The sequence below is a fragment of the Lepidochelys olivacea genome (genome assembly GCF_965140295.1).
Source record: "Lepidochelys olivacea isolate rLepOli2 genome assembly, chromosome: 4".
Taxonomy (NCBI): domain Eukaryota; kingdom Metazoa; phylum Chordata; order Testudines; family Cheloniidae; genus Lepidochelys; species Lepidochelys olivacea.
This window is the reverse complement of record NC_140414.1, coordinates 103,548,864-103,574,913: the sequence shown is the minus strand read 5'-3', so window position 1 is coordinate 103,574,913 and position 26,050 is coordinate 103,548,864. Positions and strand designations below refer to the sequence as shown.

General features: G+C 43.4%; 1 protein-coding gene across 8 annotated transcripts in view; it reads left to right on the top strand.

The window, feature by feature from the left end:
* NSUN7 (NOP2/Sun RNA methyltransferase family member 7) overlaps positions 1-26,050 on the top strand; it is a 76,941-nt gene that overhangs the window by 34,324 nt on the left and 16,567 nt on the right. For 6 of the 8 annotated variants that reach the window (XM_084626433.1, XM_084626428.1, XM_084626430.1 and 3 more), the window contains 5 exons: positions 12,389-12,519; positions 14,840-14,992; positions 16,510-16,693; positions 19,912-20,122; positions 22,422-22,565. In XM_084626433.1, the coding sequence (XP_084482559.1) occupies positions 12,419-12,519; positions 14,840-14,992; positions 16,510-16,693; positions 19,912-20,122; positions 22,422-22,565 (793 nt within the window). In that variant the 5' untranslated portion in view covers positions 12,389-12,418. Of the gene's footprint in view, positions 1-12,225; positions 12,300-12,388; positions 12,520-14,839; positions 14,993-16,509; positions 16,694-19,911; positions 20,123-22,421; positions 22,566-26,050 lie in introns of those variants that run through there. The other 2 variants (XM_084626435.1, XM_084626432.1) reach the window with 2 other exon arrangements.

Below are 26,050 nucleotides of genomic sequence, written 5' to 3'. Positions count from 1 at the left end.
CCAGAATGACCCCTCTACCTACGATGAGTTGGTCTCCCTCATGGAAAGACAGCTGGCAGCCCATGAACTGTTCCAGACCCCAGGGGGTGAGACACTGCAAACCAGGAAGACAGCCCCAAACCCAAGGCCCTGGATTGTCGAGAACTACAGAAGAACCATAACTGGGAGGAAAGACACTGAGGAATGGCCCAAGGCCAAGAGGGGACCTGGGGGTTTGGGAAGAGAGGGCTGCGGGGGGCTGACCAAATAGCCCCAGGCAGAGGGCGGCAACCGGGATAAGGGGTTGGTGTTAAGAGTGTGGGGAATTGGGGCATATAGCAGCCCAATGCCCCAACAGGGAAGAGCCTATGCAGTACAATCTGGGGGATCCTGGGGAACAATGTGGCCTAATCGGCCTGGTAGGGGTCGTAGTGATCTCATATGGGTATACAAGGTCAGTAAAGATGAATGGTATTGCGACCATAGCATTAGTAGATTCCGGGAGTGTTGTCACACTGGTCTCGGGGAAGTTGGTGGGACAAGACTAACTAACCCAGTCCAAAACCACAGGGGTAAAGTGCGTTCATGGCACAGTAAATTTCTACCCCACAATCCCACTACGGATTGAGATCCAGGAAAACACTACCAGGGTAACTGCAGGAGTGGTCCCTAGGCTCCCCTACCCGGTCTTAATTGGTAGGGACTTCCCCGGGTGTGAGAACTTACTCCCCCCAGTAGAGCCAGGGGAGGGTAGCAACCCCCGGGCTGAGATGGAGGCACCTACAGATAGCCTCATCCCAATTTTTGCGGAATTTGCCCCAGAGCTATTTTCTTCCGCCAGGAAACCCTGAAAGTCTGGGTGGGAAAAGAGGGCAGATAAAAGGCTAGGGACCAGGATTCTAGGAGAGAACCAGAAAGCCTCCCTTGTTGGTAAGCGAACTCGTTCAGGAGGTCAGGAGACAATTCAGGCCAGTGAGGACTCAGAGGCGGTTCCTAGCCCAAGTAGGGCCAGTCCCAGGGGCGGAGAAGAAATAGGTCCCATGGAGTTAGGTCAAATCGGTACCGCACGTGAGAATTTCGGGCAGGACCAAGCCAATGACCCGCTACATGCGAATGTGAGGGAGGAGGTAGTGGAAGTAAATGCCGTACCCGTGGAAGGAAAGACCAAAGGCCCAAGGCCGTATTATGTGATCAAACGTGATCGGTTGTACCGAATAGTGCAAATTCGAGGGGAAGAAGTAGAGCAGCTTTAGTACCACGGAAACACACAAGGGCAGTACTAGAGTTAGCTCACAGTCATTTATTTGGGGGACATCTAGGAATAGACAAGACACTTGATAGAGTCCTAAGAAGATTTTATTGGCCAGGAATATGCGCGGAGGTCCAACGCTATTGTACCTCCTGCCCGGAATGCCAGTTGCATAGCCCCCAACCTCATTTGCGGGCCCCATTAGTACTTTTGCCTATTATTGAAGTCCCTTTCGAAAGGATCGCCATGGACCTAGTGGGTCCACTGGAAAGATCAGCACAGGGCCACCGAAACATATTGGTCATCCTTGACTACGCCACACGGTATCCAGAAGCCATTCCTTTAAGAAACCCCACATCCAAGGCAATAGCAAAAGAACTACTTCAGGTTTTTGCCAGAGTGGGCATCCCTAAGGAGATCCTGACTGACCAAGGAACCCCTTTCATGTCGAAATTAATGAAGGACTTATGTACCCTGCTCCGCATCCATGCCATACGGACCTCCGTCTACCATCCACAAACAGATGGACTGGTAGAGCGGTTTAACTGCACCCTTAAAAGTATGATCCGGAAGGTGGTAGCACAGGACAGAAAAGACTGGGATACCCTTCTACCATACCTAATGTTTGCAATATGGGAAGTGCCCCAGGCGTCCACCGGTTTCTCTCCCTTTGAGCTACTATACAGACTCCACCCATGCGGAATATTAGATATCGCCAAGGAGGACTGGGAAGAACAACCCAACCCAGAAAAGAATGTCATTGAGCACGTGACACAGATGAGAGAGCGAATAGCTCGAGTAACCCCTATAGTATGAGAACATTTGGAAAAAGCACAAGAGACCCAGTGGACATATTATAACCGCTGGGCGAAAGTACGGAAATTTCAGCCAGGAGAATGGGTTATGGTGCTAGTCCCAACAGCAGAAAGCAAACTCCTGGCCAGCTGGCATGGGCCATATGAGATAGTGGAAGCCATTGGGAAATGGACTATATGACCAGACAACCAGACTGCTGAAGACCAGAGCAGATCTACCACGTAAACTTACTGAAGCCCTGGCGTGACTGAATGCCTGGTCATTCGGAGAGCTCCACCTCAGACGGACGACCCACAGGAGCCGGTGAGGATATCCCCCGAGTTAGCCCCAGAACAACGAACAGAGGTCATTGATATAATCCAGTGGAACCAAGATGTGTTCTGTCCCACATCATATCATCACCAGGCCCGGAATAAGGGAGACGATAAGACCGTACTGGATACCGGAAGCTAAAAGAGAGGAAATTAGGACAGAAGTGAAGAAGATGTTGGAACTTGGGGTTATTGAAGAATCCCACAGCCAGTGGTCTAGCCCTATCGTCCTAGTACCCAAGCCTGACGGTACCCTGAGATTTTGCAATGACTTCTGGAAGTTGAATGAAGTATCCCAATTCGATGCCTATCCGATACCACGTGTCGACAAGCTAGTTGATCAGTTAGGCAAGGCCCGATACCTAACCACTCTGGACGTGATCAAAGGATATTGGCAAATTCCCCTGGCCAACAACGCCAAGGAGAAGACTGCTTTCTCTACACCTGATGGCTGGTTCCAATACACTGTCCTTCCTTTCGGACTCCATGGGGCACCTGCAACATTTCAACAACTTATGGATAAATTGCTGCGACCCCATGCCAGGTATGCCGCCGCCTATTTAGATGATATAGTCATCCATAATGCTGACTGGGAAGCGCACCTAGGGAAAGTAGAAGCAGTACTAGACACCCTGCGGAAGGCCGGCCTCACTGTCAAACCTCTCAAGTGCGTGATAGGACTAGCTGAGGCAAGATACCTCAGGTATGTAGTAGGGAGAGGCTTGGTAAAACCCCAGTGGAACAAAGTGGAGGCAATACAAGGTTGGCCTCGGCCAGTCTGTAAAAAGCAGGTTAGAGCATTTCTCCGGTTAGTAGGGTACTATCTGAGATTCATCCCTCATTTTTGCCACAAGAGCAGGGCCATTGATGGACCTGATAAAGGCTCGGGGCCCTGAGATAGTAAAATGGTCTGATGCAGCAGAAAGAGCATTCGCAGATTTAAGGATAGCCCTTTGCTGCCATCCAGTACTCATAGCCCCAGACTTCAAGAAAGAATTTGTCCTACAAACAGATGCCTTGGAAGTAGGGCTAGAAGCCGTCCTTTTGCAGATGGTAGGGGAGGAGGAACACCCGATCCTGTACCTCAGCCAGAAGCTCCTCCCCAGGGAACAAAAGTATGCCATTGTTGAAAAGGAATGTCTAGCAATAAAATGGGCCATGGAAACTCTCCGCTGCTACCTACTGGGGCGGCGATTTACCCTGGTGACAGACCACGCCCCGCTCCAGTGGTTGCACAGAAACGAGGAGAAGAGTGCAAAAGTGACTAGATGGTTGCTCTCTCTGCAACCCTTTCATTTCCGAGTACAGCATAGGGCTGGAAGCCGACACGGCAACACAGATGGCTTGTCAGGAAAGCATTGCCTCTCGTCCCAAGTAGCCCAACCCCATGGTGTTGAACGGGGGGGGGGGGGGAAGAGGGGGAGGAGGATATGTGATACAGCATGGCCAGAAGGCAGCAGGAGAGTGATATAGGAGAGATATGTAAGTCCCAGGATGAGGAGAAGCCTTATTCCCTGTAGAGGGAAGAAAGGTCTCTGTAGATTAATTAAAGGCACCTGAAGTCAATTAGAGCACCTGAAGCTAGTCACCTGATAAAAACCCCCTGCTTCAATCAGCCAGGGGAAGGAGTTGGAGCAGAGTGCAGTTTGGAGAAGTGCCATGGCTGGCTAGAAGACCAAGACCCTAGGTAAAGAGACACCCGGCTTGTGCAGAGAGAGAGGGCAGAAAGCCCCACAAGCTGAAGAGCAGGAGAGGGAAGTAGCCCAGGGGAAGGAAGCACACACAAGTTCCAGTGGTTTACCGCTATTCCTAGGGCCCCTGGGCTGGGACCTGGAGTAGAGGGCGGGCTCAGGTCCTTCCCTCTCCACTATCCTTCTCTGGGTTACTAGTGGGACAGTAAATACCCTAGTTCAGGGGCAGGAAACTGCGCCCTGAACCCCACCCAAGAAGAGGAAGCGCGGGACCCATCATAATCGTACCAGCAATTTGCCACACACCTTTGGCAAAAAGGTCATATTTTCTTTTAAAAAACAAAATAAAATTGAATCCAGCTTTGACTAATCTGGAAGAATGCTTAAGCATGCTTTCTTCTTTTTCTTCGAGGAGTGTGCCTGTGGGTGCTCCACTTTAGGTGTCTTGGCGCCCTGGGCTTGTAATCGGATATTTTTAGTAGCAGTCCCCCGGTTGGCCGCGTATGCACAGCAGCTGTCTCATGCCGCTCATACCTAACATGCGCAGCCAACTGTCCCCCAGTTCCTTCTTTACCGCCTTTTGCTTGAGTTGGAGTGACAGAAGTGCCCTTTACACCTTTAGATATTCAATTATTTTGTTCACACACACCCCCGGCTAGTAGCCCTCTTATTCGTTTATTTCTCCTTTTTCTTGTTTATCTTATTAATTTATTTTTTATTTTACTTTTTGTCCCTCTTCCCCTTTCCCACCTCACCTCCCAGGCAGGTACCAGTGAAAAACAGAAGAGGGACTGAATGGGATTATTCCCATTTCTACTTCAAAACTAATATCCCCTCAGGCCTGCCGGCTCTCTTGGCTTTAAATGGTGCCTTAACTGCAGGCTCTCTATACTGGTCTTTGATGGCCACGCGCAATGTATCCAATGCTTAGGGGAGACACACATTGCTCAGACTTGTCCCCACTGTAAAAAACTAACTGCTAGGACGAGGAAGGCCAGGGATCTCCAGTTAAAGCACCTGACGATGGAGAAATCCCTCAAACCAGCCTCCGACCCCGAGTCCAGGACGCTTCCCAGCCAACGGTTGCCAGTGGCAGCGTCTGACAGGGGTTCTACCTCCAAAAAGACTGCATAAAAGCGGTCTCATTCTTCCCCACAGTGAGATTTGCCTCCAAAAAAGCGATCTCTGAAGGCAAAATCTGTTCTGGTATTGATGGCACCAAGAGCGCCGGACCGTGAGGCACTGGGAACATCTGGTACAAAGACTTCCCAAGAGACTAAAGACCTGGTGCAGGCTAGCTCTCGTAGTGCTTTGTGCACTGAAGCCAAGCTTTCTAGCTAGGCACCAATGGAGCCAAAAAGAACCTCGGCACCGAGCAGCGCAGTGGTGCCACCTGCTGCCCCTACACAATGCAGCAAGTCAGTGGCACCGACGGCTCTCACCCTGATTCCCAGCCAGAGCATGCTGCCGTCCTCTGTACTGAGCCCCCCCGGTGCCACAGCAGTTCATCAGACAGGTGGACCTCCTGGTTACCTCAATACCTGGGACTCTGCTATTCGGCACCGATTGTATCCCAGCCAGTCTGGGACCAAGCCTGGTTGTTACCCGCGTCGACTCGGCCCCTTCTTCCTCATCGCTGGAGAGAGAAGAGGATGAGGCAGGGATCTACACCCCTCGCCATTCCTCACCTAAACCGGGACCCTCTCAGAACCATATGTCTACGGATGCACAAGGCTGGGAGCCTCTACCATTGGTCCTGCCTCCCATGACCTTTCCACGCAACTGGGCATACTGGGACCTGTGGGCATTATATAGGGCCCAAAACCTCAGCCCCCCCAACACACCTAGATCCAGAATGACTCGATCCCCTTCACCTCCTGCACCAGCCCCCTCAGAAGCGCTGAATGAGGAGGTAGAGGAAGCTGAAGACGCGTCAGAGGGTGATACCATTCCACCCACCCACAATTTGTCATCTTCGCCAGACGAAACAATAATGCCATAACCCCACATCTTGGGGAATGATTTCAAATCCTTTCAGGACCTCTTCAAACGAGTAGCTAAATCCCTGGACATTTCACTAGCAGAGCTACCAGAGACCCAGCACAAACTCAGATATACTTCGGGCATCCCCATCAGCGAAGATTGCATTGCCTATTAATGCAGCCATAATGGATCCGGCAAAAATAATCTGGCAGACACCTGCCAAAGCCCCATTTTCTTGTAAAAGATCTGACAAGAAGTATTATGTGCCTGCAAAAAGAGCAGTTTTTATTCTGCCACCCTACCCAAAATTCATTGGTGGTAGCAGTGGTTAATCAAAGAAGAAAGCAACATCAATCTAGAACCACCTCTTATGACCAGGACTGGAAAAGGCTAGACCTTTTCGTGTGGAAAGCCTACTCATCAGCTACCCTCCAGTTCCACATAGCCAACTACTCGGCCTTACTAGCCAAATACACACACAACCTGTTCTCTCAAATGTCAACTTTTATTGAACAGCTCCCAGACGACAAATGAGAACAATACAAGGCTAACATCATGGAGGGTTCCATCATCACCAGAACGGCACTCCAGGCTTCTCTTGATTCTGCAGACACAGCAGCATGTTTGATAGCTACGTCCGTTGTCATGCATTGTGCTTCCTGGCTACATCTGTCCGGGTTTCTGAGAGAAGCTCAAACCACAGTCGAGGACTTACCTTTTGAAGGCCAAAAACTGTTTGCGGACAACACTGACGTGTCCTTGCACATCTTGAAGGACTCATGGGTGACCTTGAAGAAACTTGGAATTTGTCCCTACAAATAAAAAGAAACAGGGCAGATTTTACAACCCATGATTCCACACTGCCTCATACACTCAACCCCAACGACACTATGACCAACGCCGTAAAAAATGTCAGTCTAGACACCGGCAGCCCCAAGATCAGCCTTCCACATCTCAACCATCTACTTCCAGGCAAACATTTTAAAGTGTTGGTCGAGGACATGAGAACCCCACCTTCCCTAATTCAGGATTTACATCTTATCTCCAACCTATTTGTCACCATATTACCCAATCTGGAAGACCATCACTACAGACAAACGGGTTCTGGAAATTATCCTGAATGGTTATTCCATCACCTTTATTTCTATTCCACCTAGCCATTCCCCTTCCCCATCCCTCCTCAGGGACCCCTCTCATGAGCACCTGTTACAACAGGAAATAAACCATCTACAATTAGGTGCTGTGGAACATGTACCAGAGCAACACAGGGGGAGAGGAATTTATTCCCGTTATTTTCTCATTCAGGAAAAAACTGGGGGGAGTGGAGGCCCAATCAACGGAAACTCAACAAGTTCATGAGAACACGACAATGGTGACTCTATCCACAATAATCCCGACATTGGAGAAAGAAGATTGACTCTTGGCCCTCGACCTATAAGACGCTTACTTTTATGTTACCGTCCACCTGGCGCACAGATGATTCCTGCACTTCACCCTAGGGAAACAACATTTCCAATAAAGACTGCTTCCTTTCGGCCTGTCCACCACCCCAACGCTCTTTTCCAAAGTTCTTACCGCCATGGCTGTTCACCTCTGCAGGCAGGGGGTGATGATCTTTCCATATTTAGACTGTCTTCTAAAGGCACCAACAGGCGGCGACCAATGCCATTCACACAACAATAACCCTTTTTATGGCCCTGGGCTTACAAATGAATCTTCAGAAGTCCACTATGATACCTACCCAACAGTTGGAGTTTATAGGGGCACATCTTGAGTGTATCAATGTAACAGTGAGATTACCCCAATGCTTCCTCAACTTAACCAGTCTAATTACAACAGTGAGGGACAGCCCACAAATATCCGCCAGAATGTGCTTACAATTTTGGGGCACATAGCGCTACAACCTTTGTTGTAAAATATGCCAGGCTCCACATGAGATGTTTACAGGCCTGGGTCCGTACTATCTATGGTCTGCACAGACACTCCCGCAACAGATATCTCATGATGTCTTGCAGAGTAAAGGACTTGCTTATATGGTGGGGGGGAACCCTACCAACGTCTGCTCAGGTATCCCCTTCCTACAAAAAGTTCCATCTGTGACTATCACCACAGAGGCTTTCCTTCTGGGTTGGGGGGAACGCTTATGTGACAATACCATCCAGGGTCGCTGGTCCCTAGCAGAATCCAATCTGCACTTAAACTTACTGGAGCTAAGGGCAGTCTGAAATGCTTGTCAGCACTTTCTTCCTCTAATTCACAATAAGACCGTCAAGATTCTTATGGACAATCTAGCAACCATGTTCTATATAAACTGCCAAGGGGGGCTCGATCATATCCCCTCTGTTCAGAAGCAGCTGGTCTCTTGCAGTGGTGCATCACCAACAGCATAGACATTCTGGCATCCTATTTGCCTGGAAGTCAGCATGCAACAGCAGATCAACTAAGCAGAGACTTCTCTCAAACCCATGAGAGGGAAATGAATCCCGAAATCCTCAAAGCCATATTCAAAAAATAGGGATTTCCCACCATAGACCTCTTTGCTACTGCTCACAATGCCAAGTGTCCTCAGTATTGATCTCGGGCTGGAGTGGGGCACAACTCCTAGGGCGATGCCTTCCTTCTGAAATGAGAAGCTCCAGTGCTGTGTGCCTTCCCTCCAATCCCACTACTGAGTCGTGTCCTTCACAAGATCAGGCAAGACAAATCCAGGGTCATTCTCATTGCACTGACATGGGCCAGACAAACATGGTTTCCATACCTGAGACAGATGGCAGTGAAACCATCACAAGCCCTTCCACTAGTGCCTCATCTGCTGACACAGGATGCGGGACGTATCTATCACCGCAACATTGCCGTACTCCACTTCAAGGCCTGGTTACTCCATGGATGAAGGGGCTTGAGACGTAATGTTCTAGTGAAGTACAAGACATACTGCTGAACAGCTGCAGACTAACTACAAGACGTACACGCATAAGTAGAACCGATTCTGTACTTGGTCCCAAGACAATCATATTATTCCACAATCAGCCCCACTACCCCGTATCCTCGATTATATACTGGCACTTAAAAAATCTGGGTTATCCACCAGCTCACTCAGAGTACACCTGGCTGCCCTCACCTCCTTCCACACCAAGGCGGATGTATTCACCATATTTGCTCATCCGTTGACTAAACGATTCCTTAAAGGCATAGATAACACCTATCCCACACTAGGAGACCTGACCCCTATGTGGGACCTCAACCTTGTTCTCATGGGCAAACTGTTTGAACCACTTGTAACCTGTTCGTTGTTGCGCTTATCTATGAAGGTGGCCTTCCTAGTAGCCATCACATCAGCAAGAAGGGTGGGAGAACTAGGTGCCCTGATGGCATACCCACCTTACACCACATTTCTCAAAGACAAAGTAATCATACGACCACACCCTAAGTTAATACCCAAAGTTGTATCACTGTTCTATTTAAATCAGCCCATTTACTTACCAGTATTCTTCCTGAAACTGCACGCAGACAGCAGGGAGGCCTCCCTTCACACATTAGATGTCCGCAGAGCACTAGCGTTCTATATAGAAAGAACAAAAACATTTGGAAAATTATCCAGACTGTTTATCTCCACAACAGAATAATCAAAGGTTCAAACTGTATCCAGACAAAGACTATCCAAATGGGTACCAACATGTATCCAGTTGTGTTACCAAAACAACAATCTGTCAGCTCCCTCCCAAGTTTGCACACACTCCACCAGAGCAATGTCGACATCTGTGGCCTTTCTTAACAATGTGCCCATCATGGACATTTGCAAAGTAGCTATATGGGCTTCAGCCCATACCTTTACTAAACACTGCATTTTAGAACAACAGTCAACTGCAGACATTCAGTTTGGACTCTCTGCGCTATCCAGCGTACATAAACCAACTCCAAAGCCCCTTCCCTCCACTGAGGGGCACTGCTCAACAGTCACCTAAAGTGGAGCAGCCACAGGGTCACTCCTCGAAGAAGAAGAAGAAGAGAAGGTTACTCCACTTGTGCAGTAACTGAGGTTCTTCAAGATGGTTGTCATTGTGGGTGCTCCACTACCCTCCCCCCCGCTGATCCTCAGGGGGTAGAGAAGAACCTGGGGGACGGTTGGCTGCGCACACTAGGTAGATGCTCGGAGCGGTGCAAGACGGCTGCCACGCATGCATGGCCAACCTGGGCACTGATACTACAAATCTCCGATTACAAGCACAGGGCACCAAGACACCTGAAGTGGCGCAGCCACAGGGACAACCATCTAGAAGAACCTCAGTTACTGCACAAGGTGAGTAACCTTCTCCTCAATTATGGTTCTTTCCTTCCTCCTCCCCTCCCTCCCCTTCCCCCGGTGAAATTTTCCTCATTGCATTTTTAGGTGTCAGTGAGCCAAAAAAAAAAAAAAGGTTTAGAAAACAACTTATGAGAACAGGTTGGAAGAATGGGGCCTCATTAGACTAGAGAAAAGACAGGTGAAACAGAAGTCTTCAAATATGTAAATGGTTGTTCTAAAGATGGCAGTGATCAATTGTGCTCTCTGTCCACCGAGAGCAGGACAAGAAGTAATTGGCTTAGTTTGTAATATGGGAGATATTGGGAGAATTTTTCAAATTATAAGGATAATTGAGCACTGGAACAGGTTCTCTGGAGACACTTTTAAGAACAAATTAGTCACACACTTGTTAGGGGTGGTCTAATTTAATCCTGGTTTTGTATCTGTGACATGCAGGCGGTGGGTGGGCGGGCAGGGATGCAATATGTGGCCTCTTGAGGTCCATTCCAAGCCTACATTTCTAAGATTTCATGATCTATATTCAAAGAAATAATGAAAGCTCCTTGGATGTTAGCTTTTGATCATAATATTTCATAAAGTTATCAATAACTTTGTCTACAGTTTTGTATTAAAAGCTGTCTACTTTACAAAACCTAAACCTTCATATTCTCAATGCTGGGTATTAAATAAGCTAAGCTGAACTTTAAGGGAGCAAAGTTAGTACTGTGGTTAAGACAGGAGATTTAAGTGCCCAGGTTTGAAAATTTTAGCATAGTATCACCTAAAGCCAAATGTAGGCTTTTAAATAAGGGGTAAGCATCTCCATATCCCATTGACTTAATGACTTCAAACCGATCTTACAGTACTGTGCACCTCTGAAAGTCAGAACACTTATGTAGGTTCCTAAATATGGATTTTAGGTGACTGACTTCAGATATTCAAGTTTGGAAAACCGTGGCTACTTAATATCTTTGCACTTCAGTCTGCCGATTAGTAAAATAAAGAGATTTCCCTAATTCATGGGTTTGTTGTGAGGCTCAATTCCTTTTTTTTCTAGTTAATATACTTTGTATACTTATACTCATATATAAAAATAAAAACATGGTACTCAACACAAAAAAAATACCATTTCTTACCTTTGTCTTTAACTTGTGTGTGAATGTAGTGCACATGAATGATATTTGATTTACAGTTCAGGGGACTGAAGTTCACACAACAGGTACAGCTTGGCAGCAGTAGTGCCACCCTACCCTGAGAATGAGCCTCAACTCTTACCTGGTGAGAGAACCTCTAAGGCTGAAAGTAATCTGCTATCCATGCCCATTCAGTCCTGGATGCCCCTGCTAATTCCAACAAGATTTTGAATTCGTGTCAGTTGTGGAAAATTTTTAATAAGAATGCTGAGGACAGCATGGAAATAATTTTTGTGTGGTAGCAGTGGTTGAATGGTGGTTTTTAGAAAAAACTTACATTTTGAATGTTATGCAATAAAATGAAAAGCTATTAAGGAGGTATTATGTGCTTCTCTTACCTTGAATATTACTGACTGTACAACGGTCAAATTCTACTTCTGAAATGATCTTTATGAACAGGAAAATCACTTTTGCCAACAGTTTAACACATACAGCTGTCTACTGTAACTTTTCTGTTCCCAGCCGGATGAAGAGGAACGCCATTCTAATATATCTGCAATTTGCTGCAAAAGAGAAAAATATAGTTGGAGGGTGACGGAAAAGTTATAATTTTAAAAACCTCTAAAGGAAAGAAATGTAACCAGTTTTTTCTTCATCATGGCGAACTAAAAGTTTGGGTGTTTCAATAAAAATAGTTAATAAAAGTCTGTCTTATTGATGAGAAGTTAGGTACTTAAAATCATGTCTCTTCCTGTTTTTCATTCAAAATAAGTCTCCATAATACATAGCGATCTCCCTAAAGGAACCACCTACGTGGACTCTTACGTGTAGTCCTACTGAAGACATAGATCTTCTGTGAGTATAAGGGGTTGGAAGTGGATCTCTTTGCATGATTGAGACCTGTTTTGTTTCCATTTCTTTACATGGTTACTTTCCTATTGCAGCCAGATGAATTGACCAGTTTAATTGTTGTGATGTTGTATGACCTCCAAGATCGAAAGTTTCAAGCCCGACAGATTTCTGAGGAAGAGGAATCAATACCAGAAGTCCGAGATATAGAACGTTATCTATACAGGTATATATTATAAGGAATTTTCTAAGTGGGCAAAAATATAGACTTATAACCTATAATAGATTTTTAAAATTGCAAATATTGTAAACCTTTGTTTTCATCTCAAGCCATCGTGGGTGTCTTTAAAGATGATTTGGTTTCAAAGAGAAACTTCTGGATTCCTAAAGTTAAGATTAAGCTTGTATTTAGTCAAAACTGCTGATGGAATACTTTGGAAGTAAAAATGTAGTGCCTTATTTCTGTTGCTTATCTGATGGAAAAATCCAGAAAACCCAAGACCAAGTCAATATGAAAAAACGTTACTCCAGCATTCAATAAAGAGATTTAGAAAGATGAGCATGGCATGGTAAAGAACTAAGGAATCTCTGTAAAACACCTAACAGCCTTGCACTCTGCTCTACCATACTTCCTCTAGGTTATTTTAGAGGTACTTTCATAAGACATCGAACAAAGAATCTGATAAGTCTCATATTTAAAGTAATGCCAAAGTCATTCCCTCTGCAGTATATTTTCATAGATTCATAGATATTTAGGTCAGAAGGGACCATTATGATCATCTAGTCTGACCTCCTGCACAATGCAGGCCACAGAATTTCACCCACCACTCCTAAAAAAGACCTCACACCTATATCTGTGCTATTGAAGTCCTCAAATTGTAGTTTGAAGACCTCAAGGAGCAGAGAATCCTCCAGCAAGTGATCCGTGCCCCATGCTACAGAGGAAGGCGAAAAACCTCCAGGGCCTTCCAATCTGCCCTGGAGGAAAATTCCTTCCCGACCCCAAATATGGCGATCAGCTAAACCCTGAGCATATGGGCAAGATTCATCAGCCAGATACTACAGAAAATTCTTTCCCAGGTAACTTGGATCTTACCCCATCTAAAAACCCATCACAGGCCATTGGGCCTATTTACCATGAATATTTAATTACCAAAACCATGTTATCCCATCATACCATCTCCTCCATAAACTTATCGAGTTTAATCTTAAAGCAAGATAGATCTTTTGCCCCCACTACTTCCCTCGGAAGGCTATTCCAAAACTTCACTCCTCTGATGGTTAGAAACCTTCGTCTAATTTCTAATCTAAATTTCCTAGTGGCCAGTTTATATCCATTTGTTCTTGTGTCCACATTCGTATTGAGTTTAAATAATTCCTCTCCCTCTCTGGTATTTATCCCTCTGATATATTTATAGAGAGCAATCATATCTCCCCTCAACCTTCTTTTAGTTAGGCTAAACAAGCCAAGCTCCCTGAGTCTCCTTTCATAAGACAAGTTTTCCATTCCTCGGATCATCCTAGTAGCCCTTCTCTGTACCTGTTCCAGTTTGAATTCATCCTTCTTAAACATGGGAGACCAGAACTGCACACAGTATTCCAGGTGAGGTCTCACCAGTGCCTTATATAACGGTACTAAAACCTCCTTATCCCTACTGGAAATACCTCTCCTGATGCATCCCAAGACGACATTAGCTTTTTTCACAGCCATATCACATTGGCAGCTCATAGTCAACCTATGATCAACCAATACTCCAAGGTCCTTTTCCTCCTCCGTTACTTCTAGTTGATGCGTCCCTAACTTAGTAAAGTCACTGGATTCGTGGGAGAATATGGTCTCACTATTGAAATTAGAAGTGTAGCTGCACCGGCACAAGCAGCTGGATGGGCTAGCTGCCGCGAGTACAATCCTGTCCAAGACCCTGGGTACATAGTCAGAGCTTGGGTGGATATGTCTCCTTGAACTGGAAATTATACCTTCCAGCTCCAGTTGAAACATATTCTAAGTACTTTAGAGACAAAAAGACCACTTGTGACAGCAAAATGATATCACTCACAATATGTTAGTCCCTCGACTTTTTTGTGTGCTTTGATCAAGCATTGGGCATTAGACTTAACACACCATTTATGAATGAGGCAGTTAACACTTCTTAAAAACTATTGTTTCAGACTCCTTGGAAATTCAGATTTCATTGCCTTTGGTTACAAGTGCATCATGTTTTCAAGGTTTTCTTCTTACCCATAACAGCTACGCACTTCCTTTCTTTTTTAAAATAGAAGCTGAAATTCAGGAGGTCAGGGTGAGACATGGCCCAATTTGAGACAGTTGTATGCTTAAGTAATATAGTCTCAGCTATGCATGTTGGCTAAGACTGCAATCTCCTTGGGGCAGGGACTGTTTCATACTATATTTTTGTATAGTGTCTAGCAAAATGGCACCACTCTCATGATTGTGGCCTCTGGGCATTACTGCAGTATAAATGTTACATCGTCATAATGAGCTAAAATCTTCTAATCTGGGTAAAGCTATCATTTTATACTTGTAGTTTTAAGACCAAACTGGCTGCTGCTTTAGCAAGATGTCGAATCAAACATGATGCTCTTTCAATTGAATATATTCTACCAGAAACTCTACGGAAACAGGAACAAAGGGCTTCTGCTTTACCTTTGTATGCTTGGATAAATACATTAAAAAGCAGGTAAGATCTGTAAAATTAACATTCCATATGTTCATTATAGAAATATACATATTAAATTGTATACTGCCCTTCTGTGAATTTGTTTTAAAAATTTGCATAGTACATTATTATAAGGCATGGATTTCTTCTAATCAACGTTTACTTAACAGGACCCAATTGACCTAAACATCACACTTCCATCTGCCATTTTTTAACCTACTGTGATACAGTAATCTTAAGTGTTACTTGTAACTGACAAGATGCTAGAGGAAAAATAACAGCTTTTCTATTGTTTTTTTTCCAATTTACTTATTCGATGCATTTGACAACACCTTGAGTGTATCTGCACTGTGCTGGAATGCCATGTTCCAGTGTGGGTAGTCAGACATGCTAGCTCCGCTACAGCTATTGCACTAAAAATGAATATATAGTCAGGGTAGGTGCCTGAATATGTACTCAGGGGTTCTGCGTGGGTTTTTACTCAGGCAGCTAGCCCAAGCTGCTGCCTGTGCTACCCTGACTACACTGCTGTTTTTAGCATGCTATCTTGAGCAGAGCTAGCATGTCTGTCTGCATGTGCTCAGAAGCACTCTCCCAGCTGCTGTACAGATGTATCTTTTGCATATAGTCATCCGCACTGTTTCCTTTGTATAGTCAGTTTCCCTAATTTATTTTTGTGTGTCTTGAACATAGCAACGAAGTGGAGGAAAAAATATTAAAACCAGAAATGGTATTTTAAAACTGCAAAAATTGGTAAAGGGCTTTGGGAGGGACGTATAGTACCTAGAACTACTTTTAATTGATTTTTTTTTTAAATTTTTCTAGTTGACAGTGTTCCTTTAAATGCTTCTTTATATATATGTCAGTAAATAATATAAGTTTTAGTATTTATTTCAGTACTAAAAGAACTGATAGGATGGATAACTTGACATTATTGTCACATCTTTTTTTCCTTACCAGTAATTTCTTCATAACCCTCCTTAACTCAGATGTTCTGTCTTGTCTATTTTAGACTGACAGCTTCAGGGCAGAGAATGTGTCTTACTCTGAACATGATTCTGCAACTTGTACTTGGGCAGAATACATGTTAGTTGACCTGACTAAAGATTGCCATGTTGGGCCCTCTCTTTACGATGTACAGTGTAAATTTATGGCACTATATAAACAATAGTAGATTAAAACAAATGCGAGATTTTTGTGCACGACACTTAACTGCATGACTATACCCTGGATATTATGAATTACAAATTGCCTAATGTTCATTCGTGCATTATCTTTCCGCAAGAGGGTGATTCAGAGACTAAGCAACAAATTCACTGGTGGTGTAAATGAATGTGAGTCCACTGTAGTCAGTTGAACTGCAACTGTTTACACCAGCAGTAAATTTGGTATGAAATGTCAAATCCTACCTCTGAGTTCTGTTTGTATGATATTTTTTATGGCAAAAATCCAGATTTTTCCAAATTAATTTTTAGTTATTAACATTGTATGTTCAGTGGTCAGGATTACTATGAGTTATGCATGTTATCTGTTAACAGCCTTGAAGACATTTACAAAGAATTGAAAAAAGAGGGATTCACAAAAGTTGAATCTGTGTCAGATTTTGAAGGTTATACTTACTGTCTGGACAAACACTGCCATGATGTACTGGTTTTTCCTGCCTCTCTCAAAGAAGAAATACTTAATTTGGAACTTTTCACAAGTTATAAACTCATTTTACAGGTGAGCTAAATAAGTCTGAAGTGGGTCTCATAATCTGATCTGCAAACTAAGATGATGCTGTACATTATAGTCTGTTCATACATTGCATGGTTTTAATTTTTTTTATGACTAAATAAATAACCAGGCACTAGCACTTCCTGCAAACTTCCTAGTGTAAGCAGGGTCTGAATGAGCTCTCCCCTGACATCTGGTGCTGAGCTTGGGGGAAAAGACTTCAGGAACAGACAGTTTGTATAGTCATACCTACTCTGCCTAGGTACGCAGCATGATGGAGCTGCTTTGCCAAAATGATCACTTTTGTCTGGTGTTGGGTTACAGATCATTTCAGTAATGAGTGCAGAGGAAATTAAATGTTACTCTTATTGTGTAAGTAAAGGGCAGCAGAACTGTAATTAGCTTGTCCTGATTGAGGAGGTCACCCTAAACTAAACCTTACTCACCAAGCAGGGGGTAGGAATGCCAAATCTCAGTGGAAGATGGGGGTAGGAACAGGTGGTCCTACTTGCTGGTGTGTACTCTGCCCAAAAAGTCCTAGACACCATTTGACCACCCCCCTCTAGTGTTTAAAGACAGAGCTAATGAGACTCAATTGAGAGTCATTGTTTCTGTTCAATGATTACTAGAGCGGAATCCCTGAGAAGGTCTAGGGGGTAGGGACAGTGATGAAAGGAAAGACGATGCAAGGGCTGTACTGGCAATGAGGTTTCCTGCTACCCAGTGAAATCACTAAAGACCTGTGTTAATTCGTGGAACCTCAGAACATGGCATCGCAGAAGAGGCATTGAGTGTCCAATAGTGACAGCATGCAACCAGCACAGCAAAGAAAAGCAGCAGCTGTACAGGATCAGCAGCAGAGAAAAGCAGTGGATGCTCTGGCAAACAGCCAGTTGCAGAGGCACCAAATGGCCACAGAGACATTGCTCCCTCCTTCCTTTCTGAACACCTCAACGAGCTCTGAGTCATCACTAACAAAGGACAGCCAGCTGTGAATGGGGTGCAGCAGAGGGAGAAAGCAGTGGTGTGTTAAAGAGACATTTCTTTTGTCATATTTTCCCACTGCAAGGTGGGAAACCGGCAAAGAACACTGCCCAACACACACAGTGGGGTTGGTTTTTGCTTATGTCTGCATGCTTCTGAATGTTTTTGTGGTGCTGTCCCAAACTAATGCTTGGATCCCTTTCCCTTTTAATAAAAGTTCTTTTGTTATACACATACTCAGTGTTTGTGAATGGGGAAGTATTGTCTCTTAGAAGTTTCTGGGCTGGTCGTAAGTTTTCCCCAAATTACTGGGTGAGGACTCGAGCCGGTTCTGTTTTGTATTAAGAGGAAATCCTAGATATTGAACCTGGCCCTTTTTGCTTCCGATTCCACCTGACAGAAGCATTACACTACAGATAATTTTTTTTATAGTGAAGAGCCTAGGAAGCATTAACATTCTCAACTGCAAATGTGACTCAAAGTGATAGCTCCAATGCAATCAGTATGACGTCTGAGTTGAGATCTTTATTATAAAACTTTTTTTTAATAGAGACTTGGGTAAAATTTTCAAAAGTATAAGAGTCCCATTTCTAAATGAGAAAGAACCTTTTGTCTTTGAAAAAGGGATTTAAGCTCCTATGTCACTTAGGCACTTTTGAAAAAAAATTCTCTAGTTGGTAAATAATGGCATCTTAATGTTTTTGACATCTCTGCTGCAGTTACATCCCTAGGCTAAGATAGTGGCCAGTCCCCCTCCATCGTGCATGCATAGGGGTTCCTAACCACTGAAGCTTCAGAAACTCCAGTGGCTTTTCCTCTGGCTTGCCCTCAGCATCACCTCCATGCCAGCCTATTCAAAGCTGGTGCAGAGATCCCTACAACAGTACATAGGTGATGTAAGGCCCCAATACAACAGCTCTGCTGCTATCCTGTTCCGGCACTAAATCAGCCTTTTTGTTTGAAATAGCAATACGCACTTTATAAAAGTCCACATGATCACATGCATGTGGGGGACCTTTTCCTTGGCTCTCCACAGCACCTAAGGCCTTAGTACTGAAGACAACATGACCTATAGTCAAGATTTTCAAAAGTGATGAGTGACTTTGAATGCACAGCTTGAGAACCTTGAAAGGGCCTGCTCACTAGTCACTTTTGAAAATCTTGGCCCCATATTTATAACACTCATAAAGGCCCCATATACATATTAAATAAGACAGCTACAGAATAAGACTGCCCTGTCTAAATGAGATACTGATGTTCAACTATAGTAATAGTCTGAGTCTCCTGACACATGGTCTTCCGACAAAAGTATCCAGTAGCATGATCCTAATCTACATGATTTTATCAGCAAAATAACTCCTCCTGGGAAAAACTCATCTCTGTTATTGATATGATGCAGATTAACGAAGTTGTTCAACATCCAGAACAGATCTGCTCATTAGAACTTTGCAGATGCTATAATGGAGGCAATGAAACTCTTCTTCACCTCCTGCAAAGCTACTGTGTAGGTTTATTTAAAATTGTTTGTCACAGTCAAATTCAGCACAAGACTTGTAACATGTTCTCCACTTGTCTTCGTTCTACCTTTATACTAGGCCATCAGTATACTGTAGTGGTGTGAGGATTCACCTCTGAAAGGGGAAGCTTAGTGGACGTTGCACTGATAATCAAGTTTAAAAGAGGATTCTAATGTCATCTCAGGTCATTGCTAAAAAAGGCATATTGGGTGAACAGTACTATTTCCTAGAGTCATCAGAAAACAAGGTTCCATTTGCCTCCATGACATATGAATAAAACAGGTCCTTTTCCACAGTAAAAGAGGTATGCCCCAACCTCAAATTGGACAAGGCTGATTTCAGGCATTTGAAATGGTTGAGTTCCCCCTTGCAAGGGATGACCGACATACCTATCTGTTTCTCCCGTTCTTCTGTGCCCACTGACAGCTCAACCGTTTTGTGTGTGTTGGCGTTGGAATGATAATGTATCATTTTTTAAAATTTAGAATCAGTGAGGTTTGTATTTTCATCTTTAAGTCTAAGCCATACAGACTTCAAAATAAAGATTTTTTTTTTCTTTCCCCACTCATTGGTAAGAGGAACTGAACACACCTGTCTAGTTGGAAAGAGTACAGTACTTGGAGTAACCAAATTAATCTGAAGCTAAAATTCAACAACCTAAATCTACCAATTATTAATTAGCTATATTTAATTATTTAACTGGCATCATGTATTATCTTTCAGGATAAGTCTCGCAGCCTCGCTGTACATTCTGTGAGGGCCTTATTAAACATGGATGATGACATCATAGTAGCTCATATGGGTTCACGGCTGACTGCTGCCCACATGTCAGTGTTGTCAAATCAGAGCACATCCAAAGTTTTTGTATGTGGCGTAAAATCGCAGGCAAAGGAAGTTGAACTGAAGGAGCTGTTCACACGCATGGAATGTGGAAGTATGTGTTAAGCATTTATTTAATAATACAGTTATTTCCAGATCCCAGGTAATTCTGCCACATTTTAAAGCTTGCTCTTCAGTTGAGCAAAAATGTTTTTAAAATGTTTCTGGTACAATATATATTTAGAAAAAGTCCTTCAGGTATTGAAAAATGTCTGTCAGTATTCTCATTCATGCACCATCAGGGCAGAGTTAGATACATATTTGTATCGTTTTTTTGTTTGTTTTTAAGGAATTAAGTCAATTAGAGGTTCCCATGCTCTGTCATAATCCTATGAAAAATTCTGTTGCTGCAACTGAAATTAAGTGACAAGTCTAGTAAATCCCACTCCCCACCAATTTATCAAATAAGTAGTGAGTCTTTTTTGTGTGGTAGGGGAGAGAGAGAGACTTGTACAGAAAATTCCCAGTTTGTACCCTCAAAGCCTCATTTCACAGGATTCTTTTTGAGGGATAAGAGGGCTAGGACGTTCCATTTGGAGTCCAGTAACATTGCCCCTAGATCACTTGAAAACTTTGCTGCAATGTGATATACTGCCTGTAGTTGGTGTCTTTGCAATCTGCTGCTTCTTCTGAGTTCAGCTGCACCTGATATGCTCTGCTCAGAGAGTCAATCTTAGCTATGTCTCTAAAAAGCCCTGTTGGGACTTAACCTAAACCCCCCATACAGCTGTCTTGCAAGGCAGAGTCTCCTGCTAAGGTATACCTCTCAACACATGGACTCTGAAGGAGGGGCAGTGAGGAACAACACACCTTGAAATGAAGGACATCAAATATTTTACAGTTCAATTTTTTTTAAAGTACAAGCATGCATGAGATTCCCAATTCTTAGTCAACTCTTCAGAGATTATACTTGGCCTGTACAGAGAAACACAAAATGCAACTGAAATAATGCTGAAAGCAGGCCACATGAGGAGAGAATTTCTATTCTTTCTTTTGCCTTTTCCCCTTCCCCTTGTCCTGATTGTGTCCTCTGCTCCATTCTCTCTCCCTACCTGTCTCCCCATCTATATCCTTCTGTCCCTTCTTCCAACTCCTTTCCTTCTCCTCTTCTCTCTCTCTGTCCATCTGTACTCTGTTTCAGGTGATAGTTGGCCCCTCCCTCCTCACACTCCCAGGTGCCATAAGTGCCTCTTTTCTCTCTCTCCTTTGCCTGTTGGCTTGTTTAGCCTAGCAAAGCAAAGGCTGAGAGGGGATATGATTACTCTCTATAAATATACATTGTGGGGGGTGAAGAACTATTTAAGCTAAAGGACAGTGTTGGCACAAGAACAAACGGCTATAAACTAGCCATGAACAGCTTCAGGCTGGAAATTAGAACAACTTCCCAATAGGAGTTGTGGGAGCAAACAACTAAACTAGTTTTGAGAGAGAGCTGGACAAATTATGAGTGCGATTATATGATGGGGTTCCTTGTGGGCAGCAGGACCCAGCAGTCCTGAGGGTCTTGTTTGGTGTTCCTAAATCTCACACTTCAGGGCTTTCAGCTGCTCACCTCAAGGAATCAGGAAGGGACATTAACCCCCCCCCCCACTCCCAATGTATGCTGTGTAGGTGTTTTTTTGTTTCTTTCCTTCCTCTGAAACATTAGAGATGGCAACAGCTAGAGATGGGACACTGAATGAGGAGGGCTGGTGCCCTGAAATGGTACCAGGCATTCTCTCTCTCAGTTGCTTGGCTGGCTGGTTCTTGCTAACGTGCTCAAGATCTCACTGATGGCCATATATAGGGTTAGGATGGAATTTTCCCCCACGTCATATTGGTGGTGACCTTAGGGTGTTTTCCCCTTCCTCTGCATCCTGGGTTGCTTGCCAGGATCATCTGGGTATACCTCACTTAATCAAGTCCCTGCCATTGCAGGGGCCTCGGGCATTGGTGTCTCTCAGTCCGTCCTATTCTCTGCCTAAAGTTAAACATAATACTTTAGTCTCCTGAAACCTGTAAATCCTTGGTCTAATTTGAGTTGCTGGGTTCAGTGTGTGAGTGCTGGGTAGTATTTGTGGCCTGTAGTAGGAAGGCAGTCAGACTAGATAAGCTGGTGGTTCATTGTGGCCTTAAATTATATGACACTGTTCCCTACAGGGCACCCATCCAGGCCCTTGTAGAGATAATAGAATATGAAAAGTCTAGTAACTGATAAGTAACTGCATTTTAATTATAAGCATTCATATTTTAATGGTAGACACAAACTGTTTTAGGTAAAATTAGCATAATGCCAATGTGATTTTTGCTTTATTAGATTAAAATTTTACTGGATTGCTTTCATATTAAGCTCTCAGTGTTTCATTGTTTCTCAGACATTGAGCTACTACATGAGGATTTTACTGATATTAAACCAACAGATCAAAGACTGCAAAAGGCTAAAGTTATTTTGCTGCTACCTCGGTGCTCGGGATTGGGTGTTAGTAATCCAATAGAATTTATTCTAAATGAACATGAAGGTAATTTTGATACTACAGTATAATTAACCAATTGTGTTTTCATTTTCTTTAAGTTTAACTTGTTAGTGTGGCAGGGACAATTTTGTTGTTCTTTGTGCAATGCCTTAGACAAGTGTCTTATTTCTTCACTGGAGGCTACAGGTGCTACAATGATATGAATAATAGTATTATTCAAATTCTCTCTTTAATTTCAGCTAACAAAAATATAGATCCTATGAATGATACTTTGAATACTCCTACATGTATAATTGCAAAATACCATATAAATACAATGGGACAGTTACTCAATTAAAATCGCAAAGACAGATGAATGCTGATTACTGGAAGTGGTAGGGGGTCAAATCTGAAAATTAGGAATTGTGAAATTTTTGAATAGTGGAATTTCAGACTATCTTAATTTTGAATAATTAGAGTGCAAGATTAGTCATGAATTGCAAAGAGTCAGTTTCCAACAGCTGTGTTATCTTGGCTGCGCATCATACTGGCCAAATAAATACCTCTAAAATGTCTCCTGGTATATTTAGTACTTTGATAAATTAGGTAGAACAGCTACTCCATAGAGGTATGTTGTTTTCCTAAACCATATATTTAAGATGTTTTTATGTTGGTCAAAGTTTATCCCTAATTATAGAAATATAATTACTTTTAATATCCTGATTTTGTTTCAGTATTAGTCTTGTTGTTTTACAATAATATATACACAGCATGTGATCAACAGTTTTCACTTCGGGGTCAATAATATACTCGTTCCCCTCATTTCCTTAATAATAGGGATATGAATCTTTTACTGTGGTCGCAACTGTCACAGAACTGTGAATTTTGACATTTATATGAACCCAGTTTGCTAGTTTGCTTTGATCTAGTCCTCTTTGAAAGGACCCTGTTGATGCAGGGCAGCAGGGTCCACATGAACAGTTCATTAGTTGGCTTTGATAAGCAGCCTCCTCCTTCTCCCCATCACCCCTACACTCCTGTCTGCGTTTTGCCCTTGCCCCTGCCTCCCTGCCCCTCCCCCAGACTTCTGCACCGACCCAACCACCCCTAGCTCCACTTCTGCATCTAAAACCCCATCTGCCTCCCCTAGCCTTGTGTTTCCAACTTCCACTCTAACTCCCCCCACCCCCACAGACCTCCCTCTCCCCAGTGCGGAGCTCCTAGAAGGGGCAAGGCTGTCTTTGCCCCCCCCCCCATCCCCTATGGTGGCAGCTCCCATTCTCTGCCCTGTTTCCTTAGCTCCCCTGATTCCTTACACTCTCTCCTGGTACTGGGACCTGCTGCCCAGGCTTAGCACTTCACTGGCACATCCTAGGCTCTGACCTCCCACTGTAGAGAAGGGTCTTCAGCCAATCAGAAAGTGAAGGGCAGTGCCCAGTTGCTTGGCAGAAATTAGTTTAAGTCTATTGTGTCCCATCCTGACCATTCCTTCTCCAGCAATAGGCTGGGGAGAGAGAAGGGAGAGGCAGATTGGGGAAGCTGGTGAAAGAGAAGGGTTGAGGATCAGGCAAGTTGGGGGCAGAAGGGACTGGGAAGTAGAGGACCCAGGAACCTGCAAGGGGGAAAGAAGGCAGAGAACGAGAGCTGTCACTGCAGGGAACCTGGGGGATAAAGGGGGCAGAGACTCAGTCTTGCCTTTTCTAGGAGCTCTGCACTGGGAAGAGGGGTCTGTGTGGTGGAGGGGAGTCAGAGTGGAAGGGCAGCCCCGTCCCCTCAATCCCTCATATAATTTGAGCACTGATTAACAGGTTGTTTGCTTTGTTCTAATCTTGTTTCAAAGAAGACTAGATCAAAACAAATTAATGAAGGGTGAATATGCAGCAGCAGTGTCCACAAGGTTGACATCCACTAAAGATAGGACAAGAAGTAATGGGCTTAATCTACAGCAAGGGAGATTTAGGTTAGATATTAGGAAAACCTTTCTAACTATAAGGTAGTTAAGCTCTGGAATAGGCTTTCAAGAGAGATTGTTGGGTCCCCATCATTGGAAGTTTTTAAAAACAAGTTGGACAAACACCTGTCAGAGATGGTCTAGGTTTACTTGGTCCTGCCACAACTCAGTGGGCTGGACTAGATGACTTCTCAAGGTCCCTTCCAGCCCTACATTTCTATGATTCTAGGACCATAGAAGGAAATTACCTATTTTTTACTGTGACTGTGCTTTGACAAAATCTTATCCCTGTTTCTTCAGGACATGGACATGAAAAAGAAACTTATTTTCTTAAGAGTCCAACTGGTATTGCACTTATGACATCAAGTGGAGAATTCATCTTTGTTTATTATATCAAAATTGGCTAGCTTAAAAACAATTGTTAAAAGGAGGTTTACAACTTTTGAGATCAGCAGAAGGGCTGAATGAATAATTGATTTTTTGGTTCAAGGGCCAAACCAAAACACACTGAAACTGATTTCCCCCCCTCACTGAAACTCAAAACGTAAACTTTGTTTAGGTTGAACGTTTGGAATGTCAATTCATAACAACATTTTCTAAATGAAATGTCAAAAGGTTTAATTCAAAAATGTCAAAACAAACTGTTCTGATACTTTCGAAAAAATTTTTGGCAGAAACTAGTTGCCAAATTTGACTTGAATTTGCAAATAGTTTGTGTCCTGAAGAATGCATTTGTTGGCAAATTTACTATTCACTGAAAATTTTTTTTTCCTAGTACAAACTAGCAGAAGGGGGGGAAAAAAATCTTAAATGAAACAGGAAACTCTTTACATGCCCATCCTAATTAAAAAAAAAAAAAAGCAATGAGAAATATAGGAAAACCTAATTGAACAATACTGTGTTTAAACAGAATCTGGGTTCTTTGAAGTACTTCATATTACTCGTCAGATGGAATCAGCTAATATTTAAATCTGGACCTTACTCTGACAGATCACACGAAGTACCTAACTTTTAACATTTAGACTGTGACAAAAATAAAGGCTAGAAAACTTAGTATAATGTGTGAAGTGCTGCTGACAGATGAAGTTGTTGGCATTTTTCAAACTCTTTTCTCGTCTGCACTTCGCAACCAGCGAGGTCCTTTCTCCTCCTGTTCTTCCTTCCAGTGGGAGAGTTCTTCATATTCCCCATTCAGTGGGGAATTACTAGCTTGGTGAATTACTAATACTTTTTGAAAGGGGTCAGGGAACTAAGGAGTCAAAATTAATGCAGTTTGAAATTAAATATCTCCTAGCAGAAGTGAGGGTTAAAACTTGCTTATGGGATGAGGAGGAATAGAAAAGAAGCCTAGAGGGGATGTAGACACATTTCAGTATAATAGAGTTCTTTCTGTTTCTGTTAGCTCAATAATAACCATTTTGTGGGACATGAAACCTTCAACCTTGAATTTACTTAGCTGAGGTTATTGCCTCAGACAGGGAGCACTTTCAGATTTAAATATATCCTAATTTTTGTCTGTGGGTTTGGATTTTTTTCAATTTATTTTCAATTTTTTACTTTTCACAATGTGTATGTCACAATATGTCACTACATTTGTGAC